Source organism: Aplysia californica, unplaced genomic scaffold (genome assembly GCF_000002075.1).
Source record: "Aplysia californica isolate F4 #8 unplaced genomic scaffold, AplCal3.0 scaffold00676, whole genome shotgun sequence".
Classification (NCBI taxonomy): domain Eukaryota; kingdom Metazoa; phylum Mollusca; class Gastropoda; order Aplysiida; family Aplysiidae; genus Aplysia; species Aplysia californica.
In genome coordinates this window covers 107,092-123,709 of record NW_004797946.1, presented here as the reverse complement: position 1 = coordinate 123,709, position 16,618 = coordinate 107,092, and the positions used below count along the sequence as shown (strand labels likewise).

The following is a 16,618-nucleotide window of genomic DNA, read 5'->3' as shown; positions in this document are numbered from 1 at the left end:
AATGGTGTCTGATTTTCTTGCTGCTCCTAGCCATGTTGTCATCTTGCCCAGTATCTTTTCCCTATGCCTCTCTTTCCATCAAACGTGCCTGTTGTTACAATATTCTCCTATGCTTCTTTCCGCATTATGTGTCTGAAAAAATTTGCCTGTCGCTTTCTTATATTCGTCATAAGCTGTCTTCTACAATTTGCTTCAACCAAGACTTCTTCATTTATTGTTTTTCTAGCAATCCATGGGATATGTAGCATGCGTCTTATGAACCACAACTCTGTCGCCACAGTTGTTCTTTCCAGCTGTTTATTGACTGTTCATAGTCCATGCTTCGCACCCGTATAATAGGATCGGCTCGATGTAATTTTTCAGTACTCTTTTTCTCGTTTCCAGTGACAGATTGATGTTTGATAGTATCTGTTTCATTTTGTGGAAGGTTGCTTAATATTTTGCTTGGCAAATGCAGCTTTTAATTTCGGTGTGACATCTCCCATCTGATCTTTCACAGTCATCTCAACACCAAAATAATTAATACTATACCTAGCGCTGCTGCCGCTGAGTAACTATGGGGATTTAAAATCAAACGACATTTTTGTCAATTGACCTTTCATATTTTATTGCTTTTTATTTGGAGTGGGGGTGGGGGGGTACAGACAGAAAGAAAACACGGATGATAAAGAAATGGGACTTTCCAACCGCATTCTCTACGCACAAACTCTAATTCTTTAGAAAGGCCAACATTGTTTGAAAGTAGGCTACCTTAACAACTTGAATCAATGACATTTAATTCTTCTTTTGCTTTTCGATGACATCGCTTGAATTATTTCAGTTTTTTAAAAAACGTCACCACATCAAACTTGTATCATGACTGAAGTCTGAGTTTCTATGGTTTTTCCTTTAATATTTCATTTGAACCGCGTGTACCTGCAGGACCCATATACATTACGCAATCCGACAAGAGTCCTTTTCAGACATGGTGTAAAACTTCAGAAAATGCATCAATTTTAGTCTTTCCTGCAGTATTTGTCTCACTCAACCCCACCCCACCCCCCTCCCCCAGGTAAATGCATCATGAAGGATAAGATAAACGTTTGGACATTCGATCTGTTTCAAAAGGTGAAACAACAACCCAGTAGTTATAGCCCAAGCAGTGGGACATGCAACAGGCCTAGTATATTTGTCTCAGTAAGAAGCACGTAGTAAATTTCATCATTTTGGGCAGGGAAAGAACAAGGAAGTCAAAAAGAGGGGAAAAGAAGAGAAATTCAGCAAACCAGGGACATCCTCGTACCACCCATATTTACAATCGTAAGATCATGATTTCGATTCTGGATTCTGAAAGATTAAAAAATTCTACCATTTGGAAAGTTTCTCCCGCATTCAGCCCTAAAATCATTTGACTCAGTCCTTCTATTGGAGATGAGCGGTACATTCGGAGGTCCAGCCTCTAAAATAAGCTAACAGTGTAGAAAAGGGAGTTTAACCCATTCACTTTCTCACTTTAGTTTTAGTAAGAGTTTTACGGCACTTGCAACACAATAAGGTCATATAGGTGCCGAAGATTAGAGGTGTTACAAGAGAGTAACAAACGCAAAAAAGAAGGAGGGGAGATAGAGATGAATAGATCTTTTTATAGGAAAGAAGTAGCAAACCACACCAGAGCACCCGCCAACCACTCACCTTTCTTACTTTGAGCTCGACTAAAGACAAACACCAACACAGTGGCGGTCATACTGAGCAGGGAAGAAGCAAGACTGATAGACAGAAACAACATGGTAAAAGGAAATAGAGGTAGGACCTATCAGTATCAGTGGTGTCCTCCTCCCACTGGCGACTTTTTACAAATTTACTTAGCCACCAGCATCGACTTTGTTGTGGACAGGACCAAAAATATGTGACAGACAACATTTGAATAGGCCAGCTGAAGAAACTACCACAATGAACGTCCCCCATGAGATTGAAATAATGAATTGTAGGAATGAACTGTGAGGGTACATAATACTACAGAACACCCCTTATATAAGGGGCTATCTTCATAGCAAGCAAAATAAATTATTATTCAATGTCTGTAGTTTGTATTCCAATAACAGCAGTTGACGTTATTAGATCTGTTCTGACATTTGGCCCACTTATATATATATATACATGGGTAGTAGTTTCTGACTGTTTAGAATAATCTACAATTGGCTTAAAGCATAAGAGTTTGCTTAGTAAAGAGAAGCACATCGACATAATGTGCTGGGGAAAGAGTAAGGCAAACAGACAAAAACAACAGAGAGAAACAGAAGAAGTAGGGCATACCAGTGACACCCTCCAACCACAACAGGAGCACAAGAGGGCACTAAAACACACATGAAGAAAAATTAAGTCAACCACATGAAGAAATCTCAATCACACACAATTCATTGGTAACAAAACATATTCCTTGTAATTATTACATTACTTTATTTCAAAATTTGCAACAGCGTTTAAAAATACACCATAATAATCTACATGCAGGACTCGTCCTTCTGTCTCCTATTAAATTCTCAAATAAAGCAACTGGGAAGCAACAAGACAAAATAAGTCACATGTCACATTTTAACAAATAAAACATTACATGCATCAAATTAAAGTTTAAGTTCAAGTCCTACAAGTATAAGGAAATAGAAACACTTGAAGTAGGGGATAAAATTGAAGTTACTTCTGATATCTTGAAAAACTAAGTGTGACGAGCCACTTGTCCTTTCTTGTACCTATACAATTACTAACACAAATGCAATCTGATTTAAGAAATAAGAACAACCAATCCCCCACAATTTCACCACCAATGAGAGATAGGCTATGCAAAAGAAAATAAGAACATTTCATCCTTGCAAAATGCCAATATGATGGTCGGAAGACAAAGGCTTGATGATATGGATCTTTCCAGCCTTAAAACGTTTTTTTCTAGTAGTCATGGCATAGTCGGAGAGGTTCTTTATTTATACAGAGCATTGCAAGTCATCCTTCAACACTATAAAGGGAACCCCACTATAAAAGTGGGTGGTTGGCGGGTGCTCTGGTGTGGTTTGCTCCTTCTTTCCAATCGAAGATCTATCATCCTTATCTCCCCTTCTTCTTTTTTCTGTTTGTTACTCTCTTGTAACACCTCTAATCTTCTGGAGCTCATATGACCTTATGCAGTTGCGAGCGCCGTAAAATCTCTACTAAAACTAAAACACTATAAAAGAATATGGCAATTTGCTTAAAGGTGTAATAGTTCATTACAATGTGTATAATGACAATAACCACAAAGACCACAATGTTCGGAACAATGTCCATTTGACCATGTCTCATTTCACGTCAGTTCACCAAATGTGTCTACTTTTCAAGTCCACAATCAGACTCTGTTTTAGATTTAGTAAGAATTTTACTGCACTTGCAACACAATAAGGTCGTATAAGTGCCGAAGATTAGAGTTGTTACAAGAGAGTAACAAACACAAAAAAGGAGAGGAGATAAAGACGATAGATGTTTGATAGCAAAGAAGGAGCAAACCACACCAGAGCACCCGCCAACTACCCACAATCAGACTCCAATTCCAATGTATAATATGGATTCTCATTTGATGATTGTACCACAACCATTTTGATTTTCCTACCAAATTCCAGCTCACTCCGAAGATATAGGTCTACTCAAAAGGAGGAAGTGAGAGAGAGAGATAGCGAAATTAAATGGAGATAGAGGAATTGGAAAGGGGAGAGGTGGGGTTCTACATGATCAGACAACAAGCAACGTCTCAAAATCCTACATGCTATAGCCGTGATTAATTAAATTTGATTGCTCTGCAAAGAGTACATGATTAATTCAGAGTATATGGAGGTTTGCATGGGCACAGGTTCAAACATTCTGCATAGATGAAATAATGAAAGGCTTATCTTTCCAGTCATTTAGAGCAAGCTTATCAAACATCAAGAACAAACCTCAGCCTCTTCCTAAACTACATAGGCCTACATCCTAATGACAGTTTCTAGAAATGTAGCCAGATGTAACTCACATAAAGTTAGTACAAATCAGATATGGTAACCAATATTTCCTTTTTAAAAAGTCAAGCTTCGTCTCTTTGACAATCTGACATTTATTTTTAAAATCTTTAATCAATTCAAGAAGGACTTTGAACTTTGCAACACACATAGCTCTATAATGAAAAAAAAAAGATTTGCGTAGATAAGGCGTGAAAAACATGGCTGCAGAAATAAATACAAAACTGATTATGCGACAACTTCCACTGAAAAATGTAACTAAAAAGATATATCGTCACTGCTTTTGACAATTTGTCCAAAAAAACCCATTCTCAATATTAATTAACCTAACCATGTATTTCCTGTTCGATACCTTTGAATTAGTGTAACGGAACAACTACAAAAACTCTTTAGCTTTAGGATAGTCCAGCTGACAAAACGCTCCCAAATATTTTTAAAACTAAAATTCTTATCCTTATGAAGTTTCCACAATTCCTAATTCATCCTATTGAACTGGGACCCAAACGTAAGTGAAAAATATCAGCTCAGCTAAACCAGCCAGTGACAGCCTGTGCAATAAAAGTAGGTCCTGTAAACAGGCTGACATATGAGAAAGAAATATTCATGGATGATGCCAGGATTCAGAAAAAAGAACAGCGTAATATCAGAAATAGAATAGAAGTTTCATAAATGTGGAATCCGACACATGAATCTTACACTAAGCAAATGGCATTCTGAGAATCAAAAGTACCTTTTAAGGATTACGGAAGTTGCTGAAAATCTCTTCTTAAACACGAAAAGCAATATCTCTGCAACAAATCATTGTTGCTTAACCTGATTAACATCATTACTAAAAACAAAAGAACAATTTTTTTTAAAGATTCGAAGAAGTGAAACTTGAACCAGTCTTGTAGGTTATTTATGATCTTTTTAATAAATTCCGTAAAAATATAAATTGCAAAAGACAAGACTTTATTAGCCATATATAGGCTATATATAAAGAAATGTGGGTGTTGATGAGTAAGAGTAACAAAATAACTGTTACCTTTTTATACCACATCTAATCAACAAAATAAATCTCTGAAGCCAAATATCTTTTACACCATGGGTGGACATTTGACAGACATGACAAAATAATTTCTTTCTTAATCCAAACAATGGCGTTACAATTTCAAGTGAAAACTCTTGGATAAAAGTCGCAAAGCTAATCTGAAGCATTAGTAAAGTTTTAGCAGAAAAAGTAAAAAAGGAATAGTACGAATCTTATGACCTAATAAAAAGTAAGAACTGACACTAACATACCCCTGACTATGGTGATGAAAAACTGGCCTGGTCAAAGGAATTCTAGACTGCACAGTACCTATAATATGCAAGAGAGAGACAGAAGAAGCATGAAAAGGATCTCAGTAAAAAGAAAATAATCATTACCACATACTTTAGAAACAATTTATTAATACAACATAGAGGATCACTGAAAAAGGATGGCCCTTGATGCATACGCAAGATAAGTAATCAATCCTTACAAGGGTGTTAGGATGTGAGAGCAGACCACTAACAAACTAGCATGAGACACATGTGACTGTCATTCAAAAATATTACAAACCTGTACCGTAACCCAATCATTTTGTACCCCCGGCGTTGTATTCTTCACATTTTAGAATACTTCTGGTGCAAAGATCTCTTTGAAACTTTCAGCATTTCTCAAAAAATAATTTTGACAGACTGCAACGCAAAGCGTTTGGATCGAGTATATATTTTCTCTTTGGAAAGTGGTGGCACAGAGTAGAGTTCCCCATGTCGTTTGGATACTATAGTAAAATACGACATACGGATTGGATTGTTCAGGAGTTTAACTGTTGGCCTTATTAAGTCAGAAAACAGATGAACTCCCAACATTGTTTGCATTCTTCTGAACTTCTTTAATTTAATTTTTAATCTACTGAATGAGTTCTTCTCATTTACACTTATTACTTACATCTATCTTCCCTTTTTTCTTCAAACATTCAACATCCTTTTTACTATTTAAAAAGCCTGTTGTGGGACAAATCTAGGCTAGGCATCTACTTAAGTAATTTTTATAAGAATGCCTGTTGAGTTCTGCATTAAGACATAGACAGGACTAAACTATAGGCCTAACTTATAAATGTTGTGATGTATACCAGCTGGTTTCTTGAACAAGAACAAAATGGTTAAAGTGCAAGAGACCAATACACATTGGCTACTGGTCCGCGAGTACAGAAATGAGCAAAAAGAAAAATCACGAAAAATCTCTGAGAGAGCTTTTGAAACCTAATGTCAAGCATGATAGGCCTATATATGATGAGAACAGTTCGTCAATGGATAATTTGGAGTATCAGTACGAGGATTTGGAGAAACAGAATCATGAGGATTGAGAATTATTCATAATCCAAAATTGTCAAATCAGGACTTGCCAGACTCCTAAACAAAAACCATGATGAATAAATGAAAAATGATGAAACCTGGCTCTTGGTGGTTATATAAAAAGCTTACTTTACAGGAATACTTTCTTTGACAGTAAAATGAATTTAAAGCTACCATATATGGAGTAGGCCTACATATCTTGTCAAAAAGGCTGAATGAAGAACCTGACAGTCACATTGGCCTTTCAAAACACGCATAATACTAATACTTTCTATAAATGGACCTACTGGAAGACTGAATTGCTCTTAAAATTGGTAAGAATTCAGAGTAGATTAAAAAAAAAAAAATCCCTTGCCCTGTTGTGTTTTAAAAAATACAAATAGGAAACAGCAAGCAAATTTGAAATATATGGTGGAAGGAAACAGCATCATATTAGAATGTCTCAAAAAGAAATGTGAACTTAAATATGTGTGGCATCATGGTTGTGGTGAAATCTGGCGCTCATCAAAGTAATGAAATTGAAGAGACCGACATTTTGCCTCCTACTGGGAAATTTCTATTTATTTCATTTTGGCTTAAAACACCGTTTATGTCCATTTAAAAACACATTTCTGTGTGAATTTCACTTTTAAAAAATGTTGACTAAGGGCACAAAATTATAAATTTGCAATTGCCAAAGTCACTAAAGCTTTTTCCAAACTTTGTAGGCTATTTTCTCGCTAATTTTACCTCTGACACCAGGCACACCCCACCTCTTCAATCACAAATATCTCAACTTCTATTCAAGACAAACGGGTATTCCGTTCATCAAAAGCAAGGCAAATAAACAAGCTTGAAAGTGATACCAATAACTCCATCATCCCAAAATTCGACGTATGCCTGATTTCAGCACATCATGACACATAAGATCCTTCTGACTGTAAAAAAACAAGTCTATACACTTGGCAGTCCCATGGGTTTTTTTAAAAGCACACAGTAATAGTTATCCTTTAATAAAGTCCTACATAATACTGAGAAGAAAATAATACGGATATCATTTTAATAGCTGTTAGCCATTTGCAACACCACTAAAAAACTGAAAAATTGCCATTCAAATAAAAACGCCAAATTTTCACACTTCAAATTTTCAAAATCTTTAGGAGAATAACGCATTACATTAAGACATACAAGACTTTATTAGTCATAATTTTGCAACAAAAATTAACATTGAAATATCTGACAGAAAGCAGTAACAAATGCAATGCTTTTCAATAAACTGGACTCCAGTACTGGTTATACAAATTATAGTAGCTCTGTCAACATTAGACAATCAAGAAAGTCCGGAAGTCAAAGGGATAATGTAGTTTTCATTGCTTTGCAGAACAGATCATTGACTTGGTTAGTTAAAAAGCACTGAACCAGTATGTATATATTTGACAGTACATTTGGATTTTCTGTACTTGAACTCCAGCATTTTAAAATACAGCAGAGTCTGCTTAAACCGAAATCTATGGGAACGCCAGATTTTCTTTAGTTTAGCAGTATTTTTGTTCAGAGAGATTGCTTGAATAGCCATGCCTGCTGACAGAGTAGAGTTGGGAATACCATGCTTGCGGCAAGTTTCACTTTTTGAAAGTTCTTTCCTCTTCAACGGCAAGTTTCACTTTTTGAAAGTTCTTTCCTCTTCAACTGCTTTCAGTAACTGCAATATGAGCTGCAGTCGTACACATATGCTTTTTCTTTGACAATGTCAGCTTGCTCAAACTGCCAAACAGTCTCACAAAACAGATGAAAAAGTAGATCAGCACACGGTACTGTACACTGTTTTGTACTCTGCCCTGGTCTAGAGAAGTGATAACACCTAATACCATGCAGTGACATCATGAAACACACCACGTACCCGTCAAGCGCTCATACTTAGAGCCTGCGAGAACTAGCTTTGCAGAGACAATAGGCCATGACCAACTAAAGATCATGAGACAGATATACATTTACTACCCTTGGATCACTAAGCCTAGACACAATGTGTAGGTCTATTGATGTGTGTTATAAATGAAGGCAAATAGTAGGCTACACTGGTGACGTCTCTCTTTGGTCCACAATTGACACACTTCTGTTCTCACCATCCTGAAGCGCGTAAGACTTGACAAGAGTTACTTGAGGGTTGTTGTTGTTAGTGAAAATTTAGATGATATAACTCTCGAAAGTCTTTTCAGTTTAAGAACAGGAACATTTTGACTGATTGATAGTTTTCTTACAAGGACAAAGAAGAAAAAAAATCAGGGATTATCTTGGTTTAAGCAGACCTCACTGTATTACAGAATATTATTCACATATCATACATATATTTGCATACTTTGTACATGTTATAATACAGCAGAAGTTTGTCCAAACATGCATAGCTCCCAGTAACTCCAGAACACATAAAATAACACAGCCCCTCTGTGAATCTGAAGATGTACACAGAAACTATGCATGCTAGGAATATTTGTTTAGATCTTTACAGAAAACATACAGAGGTTATTTGGCACAAATGCAATATGAAATAACATTGAAGTGTCTCAACTCACTTAAAAGAAGTCACTGAAGCCTTATGCTTAATTTTAAGACAAAATATGTACTAAGTTAAAATAAGAAGTTCTCTAATAGCCTACAGTCTTAATTGAATTTTTAAAAAAAAGATATATTCTTAGCCTGTATTAGAATAAAAATATCCCCAACAAGATTCAGGAAATATAAAAAAATAATCGTCATTTGTAAGGATTGAAAATTACAGTTTAAAAAAAAGGCAACCCTTGAATTTTATAAACTTAAGGATATCTAAGCAACTGACACAAAAAGGACCATGAGACAAGATGACAGGATGAAAAAGTGAGATAATTACAATGAACACAGGAAATGTGTCAGAGAAGGGGAAAAAACCAACAACTTTACTCTAGAATCTGGAAACAAAAAGAAAAAGAAAAAACAAAACCAGACTGGGGGACCTAAATGTTGAAATGCTACAGAGAAATTGAACAGCTTTCAGCCAGGGAATTTTTACTCCCTGATAAAAAAAGGGAGTGACGTGGGTGATAAAAAAAATTCAGTACTTATAAACAAACCTAGAAATGAGGTAGATGAATGCTGATTAAAGCTAACTGCCTTGCGGGGAAGTTTTCACAATCTCCACAGTACCCACACCTCTCTTCACAACTCTATACACAAACATATCCTGTCAGGTGATTTAAGTCCCAATAAATATATTGTACAGTACATAAGTCTTTCCAGGTTTAGCCTTGCTCTGTAGCCGTCACAGAAAAGTTTTCTTCTCATAGCAGAATACGAAGAGCACTTCACGCGAACCGCTTAGTTTGAGGCATCAGATTATTTACACAGCAATAGGAAATAATCATCGCACCATATGACACAACAGTTGACCTTTCACAAATATATCATTCTCCTCTTTAAGGGAGTTAGTAAGTCATAGGTCTTCTGATGCCCTTATCGCAGCATATCTTATTTTTTTTAATATCATGGCGAAAAGGTCTACTTGAGTCAATGCAGGCTCACTTTCAAATGTTAGAAAATCCTGAATTCACTACTTCCTGGAAGCAATAAAATGCACATAATATTAAAGCGATATATAAGTTAAACAGTTCATATGAAAAACAGCCCTTCTGTCAGTTTGTGTTCTGAAGTAGCATATAGCAACATAACAGCCAGTAACTAAAACAAGAATCAGTTATACAGTCGACTCTGCTTGTGATTAACTCTCTTGAGTTAATCTTCAGTTGAGTTGATCTTTTCTCAGGTCCCAGCACCTCTTTTTCTTAACAGACTTGAATGGTTATCAGTTCAGATGAGTTGATCTTTCCTTTACTCCCCCAAAGTCATCAACTCATCCGTAAATCGACAAGTACACAATTGACTGTGGTGGCAAAACTATTTTTGCGACGGCAGAGAAAACGAAAAAAGTTTCCCACGTTCTGGAAGCTGTAGAAATTAAGGCCACATTTCCTAATCCTACAGAAGCATGTCTTAAAAGTATGTCTAACTTTTCATCCAGCATGGAAGCCCTTGCGATGACATTTGCTCATAGTAAACGAATGTGACATGGACTGTTACGTTACAGCTACATCTAGCACTGGCACCGATAGGTTGTGTGAATTCGTTAACATATGTCGAAAAGTCACTGCAGTCGAACGTACACTGTTGTAACCTTTGTAACCTTCTGTGGAGCACAGTTACGGATCTAGGACTGGAGTAAAACTCTTTGCTCTCAAGTAATGTACGAAATGCATTTTCAGCTTGTGCAAGGGGCCATTTTAAAGTACAAATCTGTTTTTAACTGATTAGGTTCCAACGTTGCTGTACATTACTGAAGGGGAAGTGATGAGCAGTACCATGGTACTGTGGCAAGACCACAGCATTGAAAAATGTCAGCAATAGAGGTGACTGCCATGCCATGAGATTGATACATCTAACAACGATGGTCATGACAGTACTACGTCTCATAGTAGTGATGGTAGTGGTGATGGTGGTGGTGCTCGTGAATGTGGTGATGCTCATGGCGCTGAACCGCGCTGCCATCCCCTCCCGACAAGTCCCATGAGTGCTCACGCTCTATCCACTGTGCCACCTGCTGCATGGCCATCTCTTGGTCCTTTTCTCTGTGGCGGTGCCTTCTGTGGTGGTGTGGGGACAGAGTCATTGGTGGAGGCCCAGCCCCTAGCACACCTGGCGGCATCTGAAGGTCGGGATGGCGGTTAGCATGTGTCGCTCCTCCACCAGAGTGAGGCTGGTGTGGCAGTCCTTTTGACATTGCCATCGCTTTTCTGTGCGTGGCAGCATGGGAGTCAAACGACTTTGAGCGTAAGTGTTGGTGGTGTTCGAACTTCAGCTTGTTGGACTTGGTGCGGAGTTTGTCCCCATCCTTGTGGGCACTATCACAGCGACACGCCTGACCATCCCGCCCCGAGGCTTCCTGCTTCGAATCTCCGTAACTGCAGTTGCCACATTTAGCAACATCGTACGATCGAGACCTGTGGTGACCTCCTCCAACCCCCGCCAGGGCTGCTGTCACAGCCCCAGATTTTGAGAGAGGTGAAGATGAGAGATTGTTCTGAAACCTGGAGCATGTGTTCTCCACACCGGCGAGATCGAGATAATAGTTACGTCGATCCTGACTCTCTTTAGCCTGCGGTTCTCCAAGCCCTGAACTCTGGTTCACTTTGTCCTTAAACGTTGGGATCCCAACACGGTCCAACTTAGCAGAGACGAGACATGCGGGGGCCACCGGGCAGTGGACAGCCGTGCTGTGCCGATGGCGTCGCTTGTGCTGTTTGCTGTTGTCTTTACGAGCCTCATTGTGTTGCCGTCTGTATGGGAATCAAATAAAGTCACAAGATTAAAAAGTTACATCTAAAAACATACTGGTTATGTAAAATGGGAACCCATGTGCAAAAAAAAAAAAAATTTGTGTGAAGACTTGAGGTACTTTCCAAACTTTCTGTGAACAGACCAAACAATCTATTTTATCTGAGGTATTTTGACACTGCCAGATCGTTTTCCCTTGAGTAAGAAAAGAACTACACTTTTTCATGATTAAGGAAATGGAAGACAACGCTTGTACCATTAAAAAATTTAATAAGCGAAAATACTCGTACATAAGGTATACCAGGTATATATAAAGTTGTAAGTGTCAAAAAAAAAAAAAAACTAAAAAAACCTTGAAGATACTTCTTTCTCCTTAAAAATATAGTCAAGAAACAATGCATTCAGAAGATGACACAATGATTTTATGGATTATATGAAGCACAAAATCAGGATCAGGACTTCTGGTGTATCTCAATCATGATCTCTCTTCATTTATAATCACATTCCACAAGCAGCAGAAGGGGTTGAGGAGATTGGTATTTTGTCACTTGTTGTGACAGACTGCTGCAAGCAAGAAAATGCTGCACCAATGTTTCTTTATTACTTTTCTTTCCATTCAACATAAACAGCACTGGGCTATATAGCTACTTCCAAAATCAATTTTAAAGTTTGTCAAAGTATGACTGTACATTAGTACTAACAACCACATCATTCAGTCATTATTATACAAGAGTGACCATCCCCTGCCAAATTAATCTGAGTGATTGTATTAAAGAACAGAAAGGAGAATAAAAATGTTCAGACATTATCAGATAGTATGTGAATAGTATTATTAACTTGTGGTAAAACATACAGTGTGGCTATAATTTTTATCTACAACCATGAAATTATTCGAACATTCCCTGTAATACTTTGAAGGCATAACACAATTCAATTTAGTCAGATAATGTGAACTTTACAAAGTATGATTCTCGTGACCGTGAAGTTACAATTCTAGTCTACTTTTACCAGGAAAGTATTTGATAGGTTGATGAGTGAACATCTTGCGGAACATTATGAATAGCAGGGGGAGGTGGCAGCAGATCATTATCCAAACCAACCACGTTCAAAATCTTTACAAAAGAACAACATTCTAGATTCTGAAAGAGGAGAGGGGGGAATGCTGAGCGAACTCATTTTTTTAACAAGGACCTGAACTTGACAATTTCCCGCCAACTGCTTGATTAAAAAATTTTGTTTTCCCAGATAGCCAAACAAATTATTGTGTATTTTAATGAGCTGAGCAAAGAGGAAATTCTATTTAACCCAAATGGCCATTGGATCGGAAAAATAAAGTAAAGTATGAAATTCTACAACAGGAGTGTACTAGCCTCAAGTGTTTACTGAGAGCTTTTTCCACTTGTTCTTGTGCCTCTAATGCACATAGCTGTTCTGGTGCCGAGGGCTGGTGGGGTGGGCGTACCCCTACACCACCTGACACTCTCTCTTCAGCAGCAACCACTCCGGGAGGGTCTGGGTTCATTCCCACAGACTTCAACTGAGCTTTGTGTTCATTGATGCACTTGATGTGAGTGCGGGTGAGGTTGTTCATCTTAGAGAATTCTTTGGTTCCTTTCCCGAGCCCCGTCTTCCCCTGGGGGTTGTCGGGGTTCGTCTTGAGGTTGGCTGTGTTCTTCATCTGGGCTGCCTGTTCCTGGCCCACAGACAGACGCAATTTGAGGGTGCGCGCTCCGTGAGGTGGGAGTTTGATGGAAGAGCCAACGGCATCATACAAGGCCTTCAGAAGACTAGAAAGATCCTAAGGAGATAAAAGAGAACAAATTCAGTTATTCGGGTAAGCTCTTTCAGGATATTTTCAAAAGTGCAAATACTTTGGAGTCTGCTTACACCAAACACAGTTAATCCGAAAATGGTAAACTGTAAAAAAATTTGATTCTGTAACTTTTTGCCTTCTATTTGTACATCCTCTCTAAACTGAAAACCCAGCTACACTAAGAAAACAGGGTGGTTTCGCACATTTCAGTAGAAGAGGCCTCCACTAAAATGCCAATTTTTAGGGGTTTTTGCAAGAACACAATATGTGGTAATTGTATTTTCTGGAAGTCATTTGGAAAGGGGTTGCTTATTCTAAATAACAGTATTTATGGGAAAAAACTACAATTCTGAAGTAGACAGAAATGGAAAGTCTGGACCAAATAATATACTGAGCAAAGTCGTTAAGATATGGTGAAATTTACACTTTCACATGCCATCCTCAATATTCCTGGGGTATATCCTAAAAGAAGTACGTTTTCACTAACCAAGTTTACCGACTCGTAATATACCGTCTTACACCAACAAAACAGACAGCCAGACATGTACAAACCTCTTTGGTGATTCTTCCATGACCATCAAAGTTGTACAAAGTAAAAAACCACTCTTGTTTCGAGCTCTCAGATCCCTCTAACTGAACGCCACATTCAAACTCCTGAAATATGTGAAAAAAGAAAAAAACACTGACATAATAGTAATAACACAACTGATGCATATTGGATTTTTATTCAGATGCTAATTTTTTTAAAGTGAGGTACAGGTAGGCCTACATAGTGGCAGATAAGCATTTACAACATTGGCATTTCTTTCCCACTTAACCAGATTTTTAAAAACATATCTTTCGCTGGAATTTTTAAAACCATGTTTATGACAAACTTTCTTTGTTTTGGGTATTTTACATAAATGTATTATATCTGTATCTGTCGGTTACACCATCTTCACCACTACCATGACAGCCATCTACAGCGCCTCTCAGTCTAAAAAACAAAACAACAAAACAAACCTTCTCAAACATTGTCCTTGAGGTCAATTTGAAACGTGCAAACCTCCATGCTTTTACTAAATCCAAATCTTATTTTTTGCTTTCTTTCTCCTCATGGAAAACCATGATAAAAAATGAGATTCTGACATCAACAAGCAGGAATGTATTTTTCTAAGTTGGCTACTTCTTTTTTGCAAAATTTCAAAACAAATGCATATCCACCTAAATGCCTAAACTTTTGAGTGAAAGAATAGAATCTGGGCAAAGTGTACACTGGTCTCTTTTAAAGGGGAAGCCCGGAAGACACAAGTCTTATGAAATAGAAGGGCTTAGAAGAACAACCACATACCTCGATGTTCAAGTTGTTGCGCGTGCTGTTCTCTTTCCCCTCCTTCTTGCCCAGTCGCATGTGGTCAAGTCTCAGTACCTTGGACGTATCTGTGTCCAGCTTGGGTGGGGGCAGCTCCACTGAAAACAGAAAGAAGACATTTGAGAGTTAAGCTTTGTGTGTTTTGTTTTTGAGTTTAACACCTAAAGAGACCCAGAATGAGGTGTTTCAAAGATGTAGGCCCTATGTCTTTTAACACCCCCCCCCCTCCCTATTCAACTCAATTTAGATAATTTAGGAGGCAGGCTTGGACCCTACCTGTCGGGCTCAACTATAGCAGACAGGGGTACACCATCCCAGGGGAAAAACTAAAAACAAACATTTTCCCCATTCTGGAATCAAACTCAGATCTCCTGCCTGCGATAGCAAAGCACCAAATTGCTACACCACAGATGCCAAAAAAGAGTTCCCTGTCAGAACAAAGGTGTGAAAGAGAAAATTTCTCAAAACTATACAGCCTTCTGTGAAAAGAACAATCAAAATTCTGACACAATTTAGATCAAAATTCCAAATTCCCACATCTTCTGTAAGTTCGTCACAGACTGAGAACCAGAGGCCACTCAGTTTTCAGATTCATACCATGTTTCAGAATTGCTCTTCAATTACTTTAGTAGAGGTTTTATGGCGCTCGCAACTGCATAAGGTCATATGAGCGCCAGAAGATTGTAGGTGTTACAAGAGAGTAACAAACATAAAAAAGAAGAAAGGGAGAAAAGGACGACAGATGTTTGATAGTAAAGAAGAAGCAAACCACACCAGATCACCCACCAACCACCCACACAGACAGATTGACAGACAGAAGCAACAGAGCGAAAGTAAAGAAAAAGGGCCTACCAGTGGCGCCCTCCAACCACCCGCAGGTATGTCATTATTATGGGACGGATACGGAACTGTTTTTAAAAACTAAAACCGGACAACATCTCTTCTTCACATCTTTCACTTCCATCAGTAGTTGAAAAATCAACATGATAACTATTTCGTTAGTAACAAATCTTGATTACCGTATAAGAAAAGAAACAACAAAAATAAGCACAAATTACAAGGAGTCCATCTTTTCAGAAAGCTAACAACCACCTACTCTAAAGAAAACATGGCGGTTTTAGACAAAAACGTTATAAAAGAATCAAAACATACTCAGGCAATATTCCAATAAGGTCGTCCTTCCCTAGAAAACACATATAATATAGGTCTGGGTCAATGCAAACACTAGACACAGCTTAGACTTCAACAAAATCAGGTTTTATGAATGAGCATCTCCAACAAATTTAAATATTCTCCTCATACTCAGAAAGAGCAACATGAAAAAGCAAACAAAATTTTATATCCCGCGATCATATTCACAGAGAACGAAATGAAATATAAACAAATCTCCACTTCAATTTCAGAAAGAACTTCATGGGAAAAAAAACAACCCGACTTCGCCTCAAATTCAGAAAGAGCGACTTGAACAAGTCCTAGCGTCCAGAAATGAGCACCGGCACCAGCAATCAAGAACACGTCGCATCCCTGAACACAGCATCATTCAACACTGATCTCTTCCACGGCAGATATATACGCTCATTCATGCCTTATCACAACGACATGTGTGTTGGCGGGGATATCACTTTCACCCCAGGCCCGATGAAAAAAAGGGAAACATTCAACATTTATCATTTCAGAGCGCAGATAGGCCAAATTATTACTTATCTGATATGAATATGACGTAGGGTCTACGTTTTAGGCATGATATAATAATAATAATAA

General features: G+C 37.9%; 1 protein-coding gene across 2 annotated transcripts in view; it reads right to left on the bottom strand.

Annotated features, from left to right (window-relative positions):
* Positions 1-4,885: 4,885 nt before the first annotated feature.
* The window catches only part of LOC101863377 (protein naked cuticle homolog 2), a 92,923-nt gene continuing 81,190 nt past the window's right edge, over positions 4,886-16,618 (bottom strand). For both annotated transcript variants that reach the window (XM_005108296.3, XM_013088043.2), the window contains 4 exons: positions 14,837-14,955; positions 14,059-14,160; positions 13,064-13,491; positions 4,886-11,695 (listed from right to left, as the gene is read on the bottom strand). In XM_005108296.3, the coding sequence (XP_005108353.1) occupies positions 10,822-11,695; positions 13,064-13,491; positions 14,059-14,160; positions 14,837-14,955 (1,523 nt within the window). In that variant the 3' untranslated portion in view covers positions 4,886-10,821. The remainder of the gene's footprint in view (positions 11,696-13,063; positions 13,492-14,058; positions 14,161-14,836; positions 14,956-16,618) is intronic.